The sequence below is a fragment of the Choristoneura fumiferana genome, chromosome 7, assembly GCF_025370935.1.
Source record: "Choristoneura fumiferana chromosome 7, NRCan_CFum_1, whole genome shotgun sequence".
Lineage (NCBI taxonomy): Eukaryota > Metazoa > Arthropoda > Insecta > Lepidoptera > Tortricidae > Choristoneura > Choristoneura fumiferana.
In genome coordinates this window covers 2,459,941-2,475,961 of record NC_133478.1, presented here as the reverse complement: position 1 = coordinate 2,475,961, position 16,021 = coordinate 2,459,941, and the positions used below count along the sequence as shown (strand labels likewise).

Sequence of the window (16,021 nt, the reverse complement as noted above, 5' to 3'; positions counted from 1 at the left end):
ATAAATTGATTATTCTCACAATGTCGTCAAGTGATAGTGAAAATTATGATGTCGAACAAAGAGGAAAATACATAATTGATAATCTTTTGCCGCCGAAATCTAGAAAGATTTATTACCCATGAAAGTGTTATGGACTGGAGGAATAAGAAATGCATTAATTCTTTCACAGAAAGCGTTTTCTCGCAGTCGAAGTGAAAAACAGAGTTTTCACCTCGAGACTAAAAACCCTCGGATAAATCGGCACTCAGCGATCATCATCACGACATCAGCTAACCATCTCGGGTATATATTGGCTTATTTTAGTCCCTCGATAAAATATACTTACCTATGTTTTGAGAAAGTTGTTCAGTTTAAACAACACTATCACATGTTTAAGTAAAGGATCATCGTTTGGGTCCATCCTGTATACAAAACCTTGTGGTTAAAGGTGATAAAAGTCACATAATCTTTGTTGTTGCATCCAATAGAAACTTTCTATGTAGTTACAAAATCACGATTTTTACCTCACAAGATTTCGTGACGTTTTCCTGAGGTCAGGAAATTTTGGATATTTTATACAGTTTATATTTTACGATCTCGTCCTTAGTGTTGATTTCTTGACAAAACTGATTGCTTGTCAATTTCATGACGGGACAACTTTTTGAGAGATACTCTTATTTGTGTGTAAGTCTGTCTGTCCTACCTTGAAGTGCTGGTGAGCCGCCTGCTCCTCCGCGTCGTATTTGTGCTTGATGTTCTCGATCCGCATCTGCTTCAATATGCCGGCCACTTCGATTCTGCAACAAAACGAATGAACTGCTAACCGCCGCTAAACATTTTAAAAAGATAATTTTAAAATTCCCAGTTACGTTCGTTGGAAAATAAAAAATAAGTGATCACCTTCAAGTCTTTATAAAATAATTATTTGTGTTGGTAGTACAGTCACCTGCGTTAATGTCTGCCACAGCGGTGCGTGCAAAAATATCTGACACATCCCACCATGCAGCCGTTTATGCTGCAAATTTCCGCAATTTTTCGAAACTCGCAAGGGAATCAAAACCTACAGGGTACTTCCCGTGAACTCAGAAACTTGAAATTTCGTATGAAGGTAGCTATTATAACACAACCAAATAGAAAAGTCTGAAAATCTTGATTTTTTATGTCTGTCTGTAAATATCAATGACCAATATAATCTGACCCCACACTGCGTACATTTTGCTTAAGAGTAGGGCTATGCATACACTGAATGTATTAAATCACTCGGAAAAAGCGAGAAATATCTTCAAGACACGATTCCCGTTTACTTACATACCTATAAATGTGTACGGAACCCTCGGTGCGCGAGTCTGACTCGCACTTGCCCGATTTTTATTATTTTTATTGTTAGTGGCATAAAGGTGTACAGATATTTTTGACGTCTTCTTAATGTATATAAATATTTATGCCCTTGACTGTACAATACTAGAGGGCCGTGGGAGTCTAGTGGTTTGATCCTCCTAGTGGGAGGCCTGCCAACGCTTCGTCTACCAGTAGTGGTCGCCACTCGAGGACTTTTCCCCCAACGGTAACGGTAACATGTTACTAAACTCATTTTTCGATTATATGACACTTAAATCCTACTATGGTCGGTTCCCTAACTTATGTATCCACTTTTCATACTAGTTGTATAGAAAAGTGGATACTTATGTTAGGGAACCGACTGTACTACCGGAGGTACGACATGTCCATAGTATTTTGTTTAATAGACAAAAGAAAAAATACGTCCGATATTTTTTGGTTAGCTAACCGAGGGACTCAGAGTGGCGTAGCCAAGCTCAGGGATTCCTCTGACAAACTATAAATGACAAATCTGGAGTACGTCGAATTCAGAACACGACAAATATGGAACAAACGATTTTAAATAGTTTAGTTGGGGCCCTAGTTTATTTTTTGCCCCAGGGCCTTTGGTTACCTAACTACGCAGCTACGCCACTACGGACTCATTATTTTTAGGAATCTAGCATATTGAACTGTCTTTCATTAGGAATACACACACACACACACACAACACCACACACCGAGCACACACACCCACACAACACACACACACACACTGGACACACGACAACAAACACACACACACACACACAGAAACGCACTATGGCTACAGAGTCACACTTGTGCAATAATGTCGTTATTTCCTAGTAGCAAAATTTCCGTTCGCATTTTTTCCCAAATGATTTTTTTCCCGAAGAAGTTTTTTTTCATAATTTGAAATTTACCAAGAGCTTTGCGGTGAAGGAAAACATCGTGAGGCACCCGCACAAACCTGCGAAGCAATTCAATGGTGCGTGTGAAGTTCCCAATGGCCCGCGTGGGAACTATGGCCCAAGCCCTCTTGTTCTGAGAGGAGGCCTGTGCCCACCAGTGGGACGTATATAGGCTGGGATGGTGCCAGGGTTGCGGACTTGGCAAGTGTCAGCTTCTTAGAAATGATACATTTATTACAAACTTTACAAAGTTTCATTGCATGAAATGATAAATGTACCTAAGTAAGGATTCAACAAAACCAATAATAATATTTCTTTCAAAACAGTTCAGAATAGGATATACACTTATTACAGCTAAAAAGATCTTAATTTTTTCTACAAATCTCTCTTACAAGAAAGGTCAGGGCTTTTAGCAAGATGTCAGGATTTTTATCAGGATATTTCATGGTTCCGTATGGCAACCCTATGTGGAGGTCAAGTCAAGAGGAGAGGCCTTTGCTCAGCAGTGTTCACTTTACCAGGCTAGTTAAAAAAAACGTTAAAGAAATCCCCCTCACCGAACCCTCATGTTGTCCTGCAGCCGTCGCAGCGGGCCGAGGTACTCCTGGGAGCGACCCCCCCGCACCTCTGTCAGCTGGTGCTCCACATGCTTCACACGCTCCGTATACAGCTGCTCGCGGAGCACCGTGAACTGACGCTCCAGGTTCGCTGGAATTGACAACAACATTACATTAATTTACATTAACAACACATTTTATTTTATAATCATCACAATCATGCATCGCTCAAAGAACAGATATGTTGGGGAAGAAAAGTCCTCGAGGAGGAAGAGGAAACCGGTGGATGCAAGTGGCGAGTTGTCGTTCATTGTGGCGTTCTAAGAGTAGAGGCCTTTGTTCAGCAGTGGACGTCTTCCGGCTGATGATGATGATGATGATGAATCAACTGCATAAGTGCTATCGAAGCAACTGGTGGTCTATGGAAAGGTCTATGTCTAACAGTGAACATTCTACGGCTAAAATGATGATGATTACATAAATTTTAATTTTATAATACACTAGCTGGTGCCCGCGGCTTCGCCCCTGGTTTAGTTTTTTTTTTTTCTAAATCTTTTATAAGAACCTTCTCCTAACAATAGCAAACACAACAAAAAAAGAATTAGCGAAATCGGTCCAGCCATTTTTATATATATCTATAATATAAATGTGAACTGCCAGAACGGGACAAAAAAAACGAGACAGAGCAGGATGGCGCTCTACAACACCATTTTGACACGTTTCTCCCAAACAACGCATTATTTCTCTGGAATTTTAAAGCAATTCGATTCTTTGGCCTTGGGAATCACGTAAAACTTGAGAAAATATGATATTGGGTGTGTAAATTTAGTATATTAAGCAAAATAAAATCACAAGTTCGAATTTCGAGTCAAAAACGAGCGATCTATTATCTATGCCAGTGTTGCCATTCAGGGAAAAAGAAATCTATTTATTATCTTGCATTGCAGTCTGTAAAGCTCTATACCCATTCATTGCCGCGCGCCAGATTACGCTGGGCTTACAGTCATGTTTGGTATGTAGATAGCTGGATGTCTGAAATAACACATAGGCTACTTTTATTCCAATATTCCCACGGGATAGTTGTTCTTAACACAACACCTCAATGAAGATTACAATATAAATTTTGGGATTTCCCAGAGGAATTTTGTAAAATCCCGGAATTTCAATTGTAACTACCAGATCGAATAGTTTACGCGTGCGAAGCAAAATACAAACTTAAATATATTATATTAAACATTCAAGACCCAAGAACAAACATTGGTATTATTCATAGAAATATATGCCCCAGCCGGGGATTAAACCCGGGACTTCAAGCTTCGTAGTCAGGTTCTCCAACCACCGGTCCTAATACAAGTGAACAATGTTAGGAAAAATAGGAATAGTTTCTGTTATTTATGCATTTATGCCTGTATTTTTAACATTAAAAATAAGGCATATTTAGCCTACAGAGGCCCTTAATTTTTAATATCACTGAAATAATCCTTTTTAATTAAGCATTTCAACCATTGCCAAATATGCCTATTTGCTTTAATAAATATGAATATCTCTGGTAGTTGTGCGTGCCCTATAGGCTTAGATGTCTTGAAGACTATATAGAAGAGATGTCTGTATAGAAGAAGATGCACCTTTTTTTCTGATTCTGAATATGTATTTAACTCTTTTTTCACAAAAAATGTTAGTTGTGCCCCTTTTCGTTATGACGGCAGAATTGTCTACATGTTTGGCGACTGTTATACATCTGCCTTTAAGGATGCACTATCATTCAGTATATAAGTACATTGCAAATCGGTATTTAAGTGACATACTCATCAAAGAAACATTATCACCAAAATAAAAAATATTAACAGTCTAACTTTCCAACAACAGATTCAAATAAAATTTAGGAACAGATGGTTCCATAAATTTTTTGATGATAAATCGAGGTTTAATATTTTTAGCAGCTTGAACCGACGTTTAAAACCGAAAACTCGTGTAAACAATGAAATCCAACCCAAAACACAGCTGTTTACCTCCGTAATCAGTTGGTCTGTTAGTAAACATAACCTCAAAATACCAACCTAAATTGTCTAAGCATTCGTTCCGTCGGCGGTCGCACTCGCTCTCATCCATCTCGGAGGAGTCATCAGAGTCTGGTTCGTCGGCTTCTTCAGCGCTGGAATCCCTGTCTGGCCCACGGGAGGATCCTCCCGATCTCTCCGTATCGCCTCCAGACAAGTCCCCGTCCCCATCACTGTCGCCTTCCACTTTCATTGACGGCATTATGTAGTTAGGAAAGAACGCGACGTAGAAAAGGTATTGTAGGTAAATAAGTAGGCCAGATTTTAGCTGATTAGATTTTCGTTTTCGCTCCGTTCAGAAAATGCCAACTGTCAACTGTGACGTGTGTTGTCAGTGTTGTGTGTCAGTCAAATTGTCAATTTTCATCTGTCAAACAGACGGTTGTTTTTTTTATCTTTTAGTTGGCGAACTTCTCTTCACAATTATAACTTTATTCATTTGATTTTATTATTTTGTCAGGAAATTTTCGTAATAAACAACAGTAATAATCAGATTTACAAACTGTACCAAAAAATAAAAAAATATAAGAAATGAAATGACGTAACTGAATAGCTCAATAGCTGGCGCTTTTCGCTCATAGCAGAGATTGCAAATGACAACAAGAGATGGCGTTACGAACAAGTTCAAAAAAAATTAAGGTGCGGTCCGCACCGTGCGGACTTGGTGCGGACATACTATTTAACCCGACGTACCAATATGTCAGTACCAAGTCAGTACTAATCAGCCCCATATATTTAAAGGTCAGGTGCAGATAGAAACATGCGTCGGACGACGTGGCTTAGCGTCGCGTTTCAATAGTATGTTTCCTCCTTTACATTTGCTCTTGGAAATGAAAAGCCTATTGAAATACCGATAAAAAAAATTGGTACTACGATTGCTCTCTGACGCTCGCGATCGCAATCAAATGACAGTTACTGTCATTTTTTGGTAGGTATGCGAAATCTGTCATTTGATTGCCATCGCGAGCGTCAGAAACGTTAGGCAATACGGCCTCTGTCTGTAGGTACAGGTACTAAACTAATGTGGTAATGATAAACAGTGGCAAAGGATGAGAGAGCCGGCGGCAGGAGAAGGTGTGTGTGCAAGATTATTTTCCAAATTTGAAGATATCAAAAACAATAGTCAAAAACTTGAACACTATTTTAATAAAACAACAAGTCTGGATATCTCGATAAAATTACTATCGGGGGGTCTATTCGCGAGAGTCATGTTTAACATATGGGGCAGAAAATAGTAGATTGTACAACGAGAGCGTAAAACGAGCCATTTTACCCAAAACGTTCATAACAGCCACCCGAGCCTGTTATGGCGAAGATGAGATACGTCGAGGGGAAAATGGCTTTAATGCTCTAGTTTTATACTCTGCTTTTCATTTAAATTGCGAGGAGATGAAATAGCAACAGAGGAAACAAAACAATTGTTTACTGTATGTATCTTTTCTTTGTCATGCATTATTATATATGTAATTATATATTTTTTAGTTTTATTCATTTATTTTGATTGATGTGATTGATTTTTAGTTTTATATTAATTAAAAATTATTAATAAAAATATGTAGAAACTTTTTTGTTTGTGGATGATTATCTTTGGTCTTAGACGAAGATTTTACTTTATGCACTAGAGCATAAAAAGTCATTTTATATCGCCTAGATTAGATTCAGCATAAACACGAACTTTACGAGCATGAGAAATGAAAACTATTTACTTATCAATTTTATCATCCACCAAAATATCATAGCTCATAGCAAATGATGGTCGCTTGAGCGCGACAGGTATTTGCGATCACAAGTAACTTTATATTAAACTAGGTATTTCTACTACTTAAAATTATTTTCATTGCGGAATAGTTACTTCACACTTCGTTCCATCGGATCTCAATATTAGGTAGGTACTAAGGTGTTTATTAAAAATAGTAAAATAAAACCAGCATTATATCTGATATTAAATTTAATATTCTATTATTTACATTAAATTGTTCTCTATTAACATGTTATTTATAATATTTTTTATTATTTATTCAGTTGTTAATAAATTATGTACAGGACTATTTATAAATTAGATAATATCAATACTGTAAAGTCTCGACAAATCCACTATTCTATTGTCAGAATGCATGATGAAACTATTCTTTATCTTTATTTTAGTAAGTTCGTATTCTACTACAGCCTGTGGTTACCTAATTAGTGGAAGTTTGGTCATGCATTGTGGCAACACTGATAAAAACGAACTGAGGGAAGAACTAATAAAGGAAATAGTTACCACTGCTTTTAATAGGTACTGGAATATATAAAGCTGACCATCTACGGTCCATTTGCTGACAGGTGAGGTAGGAACGATAGTGGCTTTTGCTGTGACCGTTGACACAAGGCGGGATGTTGCAGACGAACGATTGCAATGCGATACTTGCTCCCTATTATAAGGTAGTTAACCTGGCAGATGTAAAAAAGTTCCAAGGATAGCGTAGAAGCCTATTTCATTAAGTGTTCATTCGTTACGCAACGTAAAACTTTGATTTAGCAACTCAGGATCTTTTAGAAAAATCGCAACACAGAGGAAAGTAAGTGACAGACACGTCTCCCATTTTCCTCTGTGTAACGATTTTTGAATCTGCATTATTAAAAATAAGAGCAATATCATAACCAGACTGCTCCGCCACCAAATATACACATAAATTTTAATATCAGAAACGTTAAAACAAATGTTATGTAGTTATATATATGCACCGGTTCATCAATAGTTTGTTCGAGTACAGGTCTTATACTCCGAAGTGAGAAATTTGAGATTTGTATCGCGCCGTTCCGCTCACGCTAATAGCATTTAATAGAAGAGTAAGGGAGACAAACTTCGAATTTAACCTTGAGTGTAGACATTCAGATGCAGATGGACCGTAAACAGCAAACTCAATTTAAAACTAATATAAAGTTAAGAATAACTTGAACAATAAAACATATGACACGATATCGAAATCAGCATAACATGGAATGGTAATGGTATAACATAGCTATATATTTAAATTAATACGTACAGAATGTAACAAAATTATGCACGATCTGTTAGCAGGTAGTCCAGTTTAGTGAGTCAGGTAACACAAGTGTTATATCGTCTATTACCTACGAGTATATTAATAATGGGTACAGTCAAAAATCAAAACTCATTCATGATTTATGTAACGTCGACTGTTTTCCGCCTTTTATCTCGAACAATTTTTAATGAAAAACGGTTTTTTTATCTGTTTTCATTTCTCCAAACTAATCATTTGACTCTCAACCTACAGATGTTCTGACTTTGCCAAACGACCTGCTAACATGTCGTGCTTTACTTCCGTAACACCCGGTATAATATTTTGATTACAATAAAAATGAAACGACCCTATCTCGGCCTAATATTTGGCACTAAGTTATTTGGAACGCATCTATCTACGATAATATTGTAATGAAAATAATTCCAAGTATTTACCTAATTCCATTTATTCCGGACATTTAGAATATGTATTCGTAAAGTTAAAGTATTGCATTTATCCACTTATCCACGCCATCTAAAATAGTGATGTAAACGTACAACTATAAAAGTTATAAATCTCTGAATTGGTAAAGCGATAACTCAAAATGCGACTACACTAACTTACAGCCATTTTAGCCCAGAAAGAACCTTATTTAGCTAAAACTTTATACTGCTAAAACACGACAAGTAGTATAACGTTTTAGTAAAACAGCGATCCTTCCTGTGCAAAATGGACTGAGGTATTGTAAAGAGGTAAACGTGCCAAAAAAGAATCCATAATGTAAGTTTAGGGTTTGAAATAGACATTCTATAAAATTCAGATATGTCATTGTACAGCAGGCATTGATTACACGGATATTGCTCTTCTACTCACTAGTAGCTGTGTTCTGTTTATTGGTATTTTTTTAAGACTTCATTAATGTTTCCTACCACCGATTCATTTCTTTAAGAGAAAACCCACGATAGACTACTGGAGAAATTTTTCAAAAATCCTATTTAAGAACTACCGTACAAATTTGGCAATAGAGAAATAGGTATTTTATTGTATAATTTTACGTTTGGTTTCTATTCACTACCTGCGAACTATTAATTCCATTGCATTATTGTAGTTGTTAATAGAGGCTATTACACCAAAAGTGCGTTGCACAGAGGAATACTGCGAGTCAATGTGAATTTTCTTATGTGTAACGTACGTTTGCAATTGACTCTCGAATGTCAGAGTAAGGCTGGTAAACTTCAAGATTTAAGTAAAACAATCCTTCGAGTACAGCCTCACTCTTTAAGTATTTGGCCCACTTCGTGAAACTATTTACAAAACTTCGAGGCCACTATTACAAAGTGACAGAAATTATTCATAGTTTAGGGTTAATAGTTTCGTGAAATGGGCCCTTGTAACATTTAATTATTTCATTCCTTTACTATTACGGATATTTGAAAAGTTTTCCTTATTCGACAATGTCTTAGTGGGAAAATGATTTAAGGAACTATAAAAATGTATTTTTCAACTGGTAACCCGTAGCACTCGCTGGTTTCAAGGTTGTTAATTGCACTGTACGCTTGTCAATGTTACCAGTTGGTTCTGGGAAACTAGGCTACTTCTTTTTGGCATAGTGTTGCCAGCGGACAGTCTTCGAATTTGGCAATTATTAAATCCATTTATTCACTATGACTTTAGAAATGTTATTATAAAGTTTAATTTGCAAACAATGATATTACAAGATAATAAAGAATACAATATTTATATATAAGAAGCTCAAAAACGTAAATTCAAAGTGTCTTTTTATCTACCAGCGTAGAATTTCCTATATTACCGAAATAAGAAAATAAATTTAGAGTACTTAGTGGGACGAGAAAAAACAAGATTTTTCCTATAATACCATTGATCGGGTCACCACACTGGCTACACCATGGAAGGAATATCGTTGATTTTAAATCATGACTTAACTACTGCGCCCTGTTTTTGAATAGAACCTATAGCAAATAATTTCTCTCTTTGTTTCACCTAACGGACAATACCATATCTTGTGATGTGAAGGTCCTTGACGTTAGCTCTAATTTTTTAACTTTTAGCAATTATTTCACGACTACCATGATGAAACAGACTCAAAAGCAAAGTGTGATCCGGACTTGCATAAAAATTTCGACACTATGTTTTTTTTTTTCAAATAAGTTTGTTGCAAACGATGAAATAAACATAAGTATGTCGCGTGTATAAGCAGGTAGCGGGTGAGCACGGAAATTCTTTTAGTTCATTGATAAGTACCTGTCTTTTAGGACCCCTAAATTTAAAATATTTGGTTACTTTAACTATACCTACTCAGCGGCAGAAAATTTGTCCCACCCTTCATACAAAATTACTTAGGTATTAATGCAATGCATACATTTGAGGGCCAGATTTATAAATTCCTTTACAGAGTCGCTATTACTGCTTGAAAAATATTACGGCTCAGCCCCGTGACAGACGGACGGATAGACAATAGAGGCTTAATAATAGGAGTCCGCTTATATCCTTTGGATACAGAAGCTAAATAATAATATGATTGTATCAACTAATCGTCAAGGACCTTATATCTAAATACACTTAATTTTTCCGTAATCTCCGATGTTTCTTTTTTGTTGCTTAATTCATTTACGAAGGCCACGGTGGACTAAAAAATCCATGGAGACGTCGGTACGCCAAATCAACACTGTTAAAAATTGTTGGTCAAATATATTAGGTAATTTGCCCCTTACTGTCGAGACGCACCCGCATATCCAGTGGATTGTTTTAGTACAACACTAAAGGAGACAATTGGAAACCGAACATGATTTATTATGATATCCTACCTATTACTAAATTTGTTGAAACCAGAAATGCCACGTCAAGTCACGTAGAGTAGACGAATTTATCCGCCATTTCTCATTCCAACCAACAAAATGATCGTAACAGTAGATATTTAAAATTACATAACTTTTATGAGTAAGGCAGTATATTTTTGTTAATATTCAAAAGAAACCCTCGTCATGTATTAAAGATACATCGCTTATTTATACATCAGTACATCACGTATGCACAAATCTAACCTAATATCAGACGATAATGAATTATTATTGCCAGTAGATTGATGCGAATGACGAATATTCGTATGAAAAATTACGAACCGTGGTCTACTATTAATGATAATAAATATGACTATTTCTCTCGTACATTTTTACAATTTCTATTCATTCATAAGCAAATTGCACCTTAGTCTACACACAACATTAAAAACAATTGAACAAAAGTGCCCAAAATAGAAAATACCATCAAACTGTCTCGAACAAAAGAACGCTACGTTACGAAAAGTGGTTTCGAGCGACGGGCTCGCTCGCTATTGCCGTCCCGCTCTGCCCGCCGGCGCGGCGCGCCGCCGCCACGCGCCGTGGAAGTACAGAAGCAAATGTAAAACCATTTGCTTTATTATCCCTAGTACGAGTATGATTTTGAACGTGTGTATTGCCTCGTTGTTAATGGCGAAACTGGTCCTCACATAACCATTGCTAACTTTGGTGGTCGGTGAGTTGGAACGACTGGTGTTTCCGCAGAGTTGTTCACTTTTGGCAACGGCATCACAGCGGCCACTAGTGCAGTTAGCACCGCTGGGTAGTCCATGGGGTCTGGTGCCCTGGGAGCCAGCGGGGTCGTTCCCCGGGCGCTAGGTTTGCTTGAGCCAGTGGGCGGGCACCCACTGGGGCTCCCGCTCTAAGCTATTGATCTCATTCAGCAGCTGTTGGTAGGCGCGCTGCGTGTCGTTGTTAATGATGATCATGTCGAAAAGATGCCCCCAGCGGAGCTCCATGTCGCGTGCGGTCGCTATTATTTCTTTAAGTTCGTCTTCCTGTAAAATGAGACAAAAAACTGGGTGAGACACCACTAGGTCATGTGAAAATAGAGGTTTATGGTGCCCAAAGATCGCCGATCTAGACTACTGCTACTGTGATCGTTTGCTAATCTGTTCAAGCACAGCTTGACAAAGGTTCACGAATTGAACCAAAACAAGTGAAGCACGGAGCCATTTTATTTCTGACCCACCTTTGGACGATCTCACAGTACCTAAGTTTCATCATAATCAAGCAATGCGGTGTCACTATACTATAACTATACGAGTTTTTCCATGAAAAGGTTCCACACAATACACATTGTCGACACATATGTGAATGATCCCGTATTCTGTTGATTTGATTGAACTTGAAAACTTGCTGAAAAGAGACCCCCTCCCCCCTCCCAGAATCGCATTGTTAATCTGGCCCTGTTGAAACATGGAGAAGACCTATAAGACAATAAGCCAGGGACTGCTGCCGACCACGCCCAGACAACCAAGTGCCGCAAATACGCGTTTTTAACGAATGATTACATATTTGCGGCACTTGCGTTAGAAACTATAGGACCGTGGTCATCCGACACCAAAAAATTTGTTCGCGAGGTGTCGGATAAATTAGTTGGCGTCTCTGGCGACCCCAGGGCCGGGTCTTTTTTCGCCCAGAGGCTGAGCTTAGCCGAGCAGCGAGGGAATGCCGCAAACATGCCAGGCACGATGCCCCGGGTAGGAGAGATACAGGGTTTATTTATATTTTTTAATCTATATAATTGTTATCGATTCTTTTTATACTATATTATGTTTGTTGAAATAAAGTCACGTTTTTTTAAATTAAAAATCATTAAAAAAATATGTAGACCTCTGGTCGATACGTTTGATCTTTTTTTAGGGTTCCGTATCCAAAATGGCAAAATCGAAACCCTTATAATTTCGCCATGTCTGTCTGTCTTGTCTGTCCCTCCGCGGCTTTGCTCAGGGACTATCAATGCTAGAAAGCTGTAATTTTGCACGAATATATAATGTAAACTTTGCCGACAAAATGGTAGGTACAACAAAAAATTAAAAAAAAAATTTTTTTGAGTACCTCCCATAGAAGTGAAGTGGGAGTGATTTTTTTCTATCAAACCTTGTAATGTGGAGTATCGTGGATAGGTCTTTTAAAACCATTAAGGGGTTTGCTAAAACGATTTTTCGATTCAGTGATTTGTTTGCAAAATATTCAACTTTAAAGTGCAAATTCTCATTAAAATCGAGCGTCCCCTCCCCCCCCCCCCTCTAAAATCTAAAACGGGGGGTGGAAAATTTTAAAAAAATCAGGATGGTAGTAAGTATATCAAACTTACAAGGAAAACTATAACGGTTAAGTTTTTGAAAATTATTAGTAGTTTTTTTAAGAGTAAATAGCAGCCTAAGGTATAAAATATACATAAACTTGGAATATTCCGTACAAAATAGGAAATCCTTAGAAAAATATTACTTATTTTTTTCGTAATGGCCACGGAACCCTATTTCGGGCGTGTCCGACCCGCTCTTGGCCGGTTTTTTTTATATATAACGGGGAAAAACGAGCATGCGGATCACCTGATGGGAAGCAACCACCGCCGCCCATAGACACCCGCCAACACGAGGGATGTCACAGGTGCGTTACCAGCCTTTTGAGAGACTGATAGACTCATTTTTTAAAGATCCCTAATTGGAGAACATAAGCGACAGATATACCTTGAAAGCCTCCCCATTCCGTATCTTCTTCTGCCTGAGTTTTTCTAGACTGGGTGGCGCGACAAACACCGTGTAAGGCTTCAGGTCTGATCCTCGCAGGATCTTGAGCGATTGCGGGTGAAGGTTGAGCACGCAAATCTTGCCCGAGTTGACTACTTCCCGGATTGCTTCCAGAGATGTACCTGAAATTGTTTTTTTCATTAGTATTAACTGAGTTCAAATGTGAATTAAATTAAAATCACTGATTTTCATAAAAATTTAACCGACTTCAAAAAAAGGAGGAGGTTATCAATTCCGTTGTATTTTTTTTTATGTTTGTTACCTCAGATCAGAACTCCGTCATTTATGAACCGATTGGTATTTTTTTTTTCGTTGAAATGAAATGAAATGAAATTTATTGCGTATGAATTAAGGTTTTAGATTGCAGTTACATATGCTTAAACTTAAGTTTCTCTTAACCCTACCTTTACAGGTGTACACGCAGTTAAAAATAATAAAGATAAAAATAAAAATTTTACATTACAATTATTTTAAATACTATCCCCTTATTCATAAACGACAATTTAACTATTTTAGTAATGCCGCTAAAATTCGTTTGTCCTTATCTGTCACTTTGACATTTTATTTGTTAGAAAGGACAAAGCATTTGTTAGTTAACATAGCTTGTTAAGTTTTATTGAATAGGGGGTATGTCATTACAGTTATTATTACAATCGATAAAATAGTTCCCATACCATTACAATTTTGATTATTTACAAGCGAACATTATCTTTATCATACAGAAAATCCTTTACACTATAAATAACATTTGTCAATAGCCATTCGTCTAGGAATGGCTTTAATGCAGGTCCCATAAGCACCAAATCCAGGATCTGATGATTGGATCTAAGGGAATCGAGGGAACTTTTCAAATATTGTAGGAACGGCAACGCCTATATAATTTCGATAAATATTTAGGAGTAACTCGTGCATTTGCTCTTGAAAATCATCATTTGGTGAAGTGGAACTGATGATGAAGACCGAATTTGACCAATGGAGCGACCTATCAATAAAAGTACTTCACGTGTTGAATCTCAATTACTTTTAACGCAGTTGCTAAGCAATTTAAGCTCATCGTAATTCACATGGTGAAATTGAACGGGTGATAAAGCACAGGACTCCTCAATAATGAACGTCTCTGCATTGAAAAAGCAATTTTTCGTAAAAGGTGACGAGCAGTTGACATTAAACTATTGTATCTTAGATCTTTTACACTAAAAAGCGTGGAAAAAAAATTCTACCAGTCTGAAGTCGGTGCCTCAGCACGAGCCACCAGGAATGATTGAATCCCAATATACTCGTATATAAGTAGGTGAGGTAAACTATTATATTATATTAGACTTCGCAATGATGCCTTGCCACCTGTTCTTTTTAATTTTATTTCATGCTCATTTTCTTTTTGTTCTTAAAAAGTTGTTGCTAGCATATTTTTGATAGTGACAAAAATATGCTAGCAACAATGCAGCCTTACCCGGCTCTAGAGTAAACTTGTTACTCTGTGGGACGGGCGCAGACTGAAAATCAGCGCTGCAAGTTTCCTATGCTCGCAGCTTATACTGAGCCTGAGCCCATTGCCACCTGCTTATGTGTTTTATTTTTATTTTGTAACCTGTCTTATTTCCAGTGGCAATAAATGATTTTATTATTATTTTTTATTATTATATTTAGGGCCACTCCTGCTGGCTCGTGCTGAGGCACCGACTTCAGACTGGTAGAAAATTATTTTCATGGTTTTTTGTAGTCGGTTCTATTTTTTGTTATAATTTTTTTACGAAACAAACCTTTAGGGTGTGTTTGCTGAGTTCTTCGGGGTTGTTCCGAACGATAGATTGCCTTGTAATATGGGGGCATGACAGTTTGTAGCGGCGAGCGAGATACTACTTAGAACTTCAGACTGTATAGCTCGCGCGTGTTAGCCATAGCATTATCTAAGGCCATAGCGTAAGAAAATAAATCCAGTGTCACTGCAAATCTTGCCCGAGGACCTATTGCTCAAAAAACCAATGTAATGTCAAATTGAGTGGAAGACTTTTAGAACTTATATCTGTACCTACTAGTTCGTTCGAAAAGTTTTTTTTTTTACTTTGTAGGTACATAAAGTTCGCTAATCCCGAAATTGCAAGAGTTGCGGGTAATCGGTTTTTATGCAAGTGGTGAATTGTCGTTAATAGCGGTCTCTAGGGGAACACCCAAATACTTCGAAATATTTTATTACGAATTTGCTAATTCCGATTTTCAAAACTCCGATACTCACAATTTCTAAGACTTATAATTCCGATTACTTAAAAACACGAAATTTATATTTCCGAATTTCAAAATATCGATTTTCTTAATATCCGATTTTCATAATTCCGATGAATGAAAAACACGAAATGTTATTGGACCGAAGTACAGTATTCCTTTGCAGTATTATATGACATTGCTAATTCGGAAATATGACATTCGGCAAAATCAAACTTCGTGGTTTTAATAATAATTGGAATCTTGAATTTCGAATCTCGAATTAACATCAGTCAATTTAGGTGAATTGACCTGCATAGGTTAGGTTAGGTTAGAATTGCGTCAAGGCGCGAAGCACCTTAAT

At 37.3% G+C, this 16,021-nt stretch overlaps 2 protein-coding genes across 2 annotated transcripts in view; both read right to left on the bottom strand.

The window, feature by feature from the left end:
• Positions 1-383: 383 nt before the first annotated feature.
• On the bottom strand, positions 384-5,196 carry LOC141429880 (breast cancer metastasis-suppressor 1-like protein). The gene is made up of 4 exons (XM_074090439.1): positions 4,843-5,196; positions 2,786-2,936; positions 683-776; positions 384-401 (listed from the first exon to the last, which is right to left on the bottom strand). The coding sequence occupies exons 1-4, from the start codon at positions 5,042-5,044 to the stop codon at positions 384-386; spliced, it is 465 nt and encodes a 154-aa protein (XP_073946540.1). The 5' UTR covers positions 5,045-5,196.
• A 1,576-nt stretch (positions 5,197-6,772) lies between these two features.
• The window catches only part of sdt (MAGUK p55 family member stardust), a 233,774-nt gene continuing 224,525 nt past the window's right edge, over positions 6,773-16,021 (bottom strand). Inside the window, 2 exon segments of the mRNA XM_074089810.1 lie at positions 6,773-11,700; positions 13,399-13,580. Of these exon segments, the coding sequence (XP_073945911.1) occupies positions 11,518-11,700; positions 13,399-13,580 (365 nt within the window). The 3' untranslated portion in view covers positions 6,773-11,517.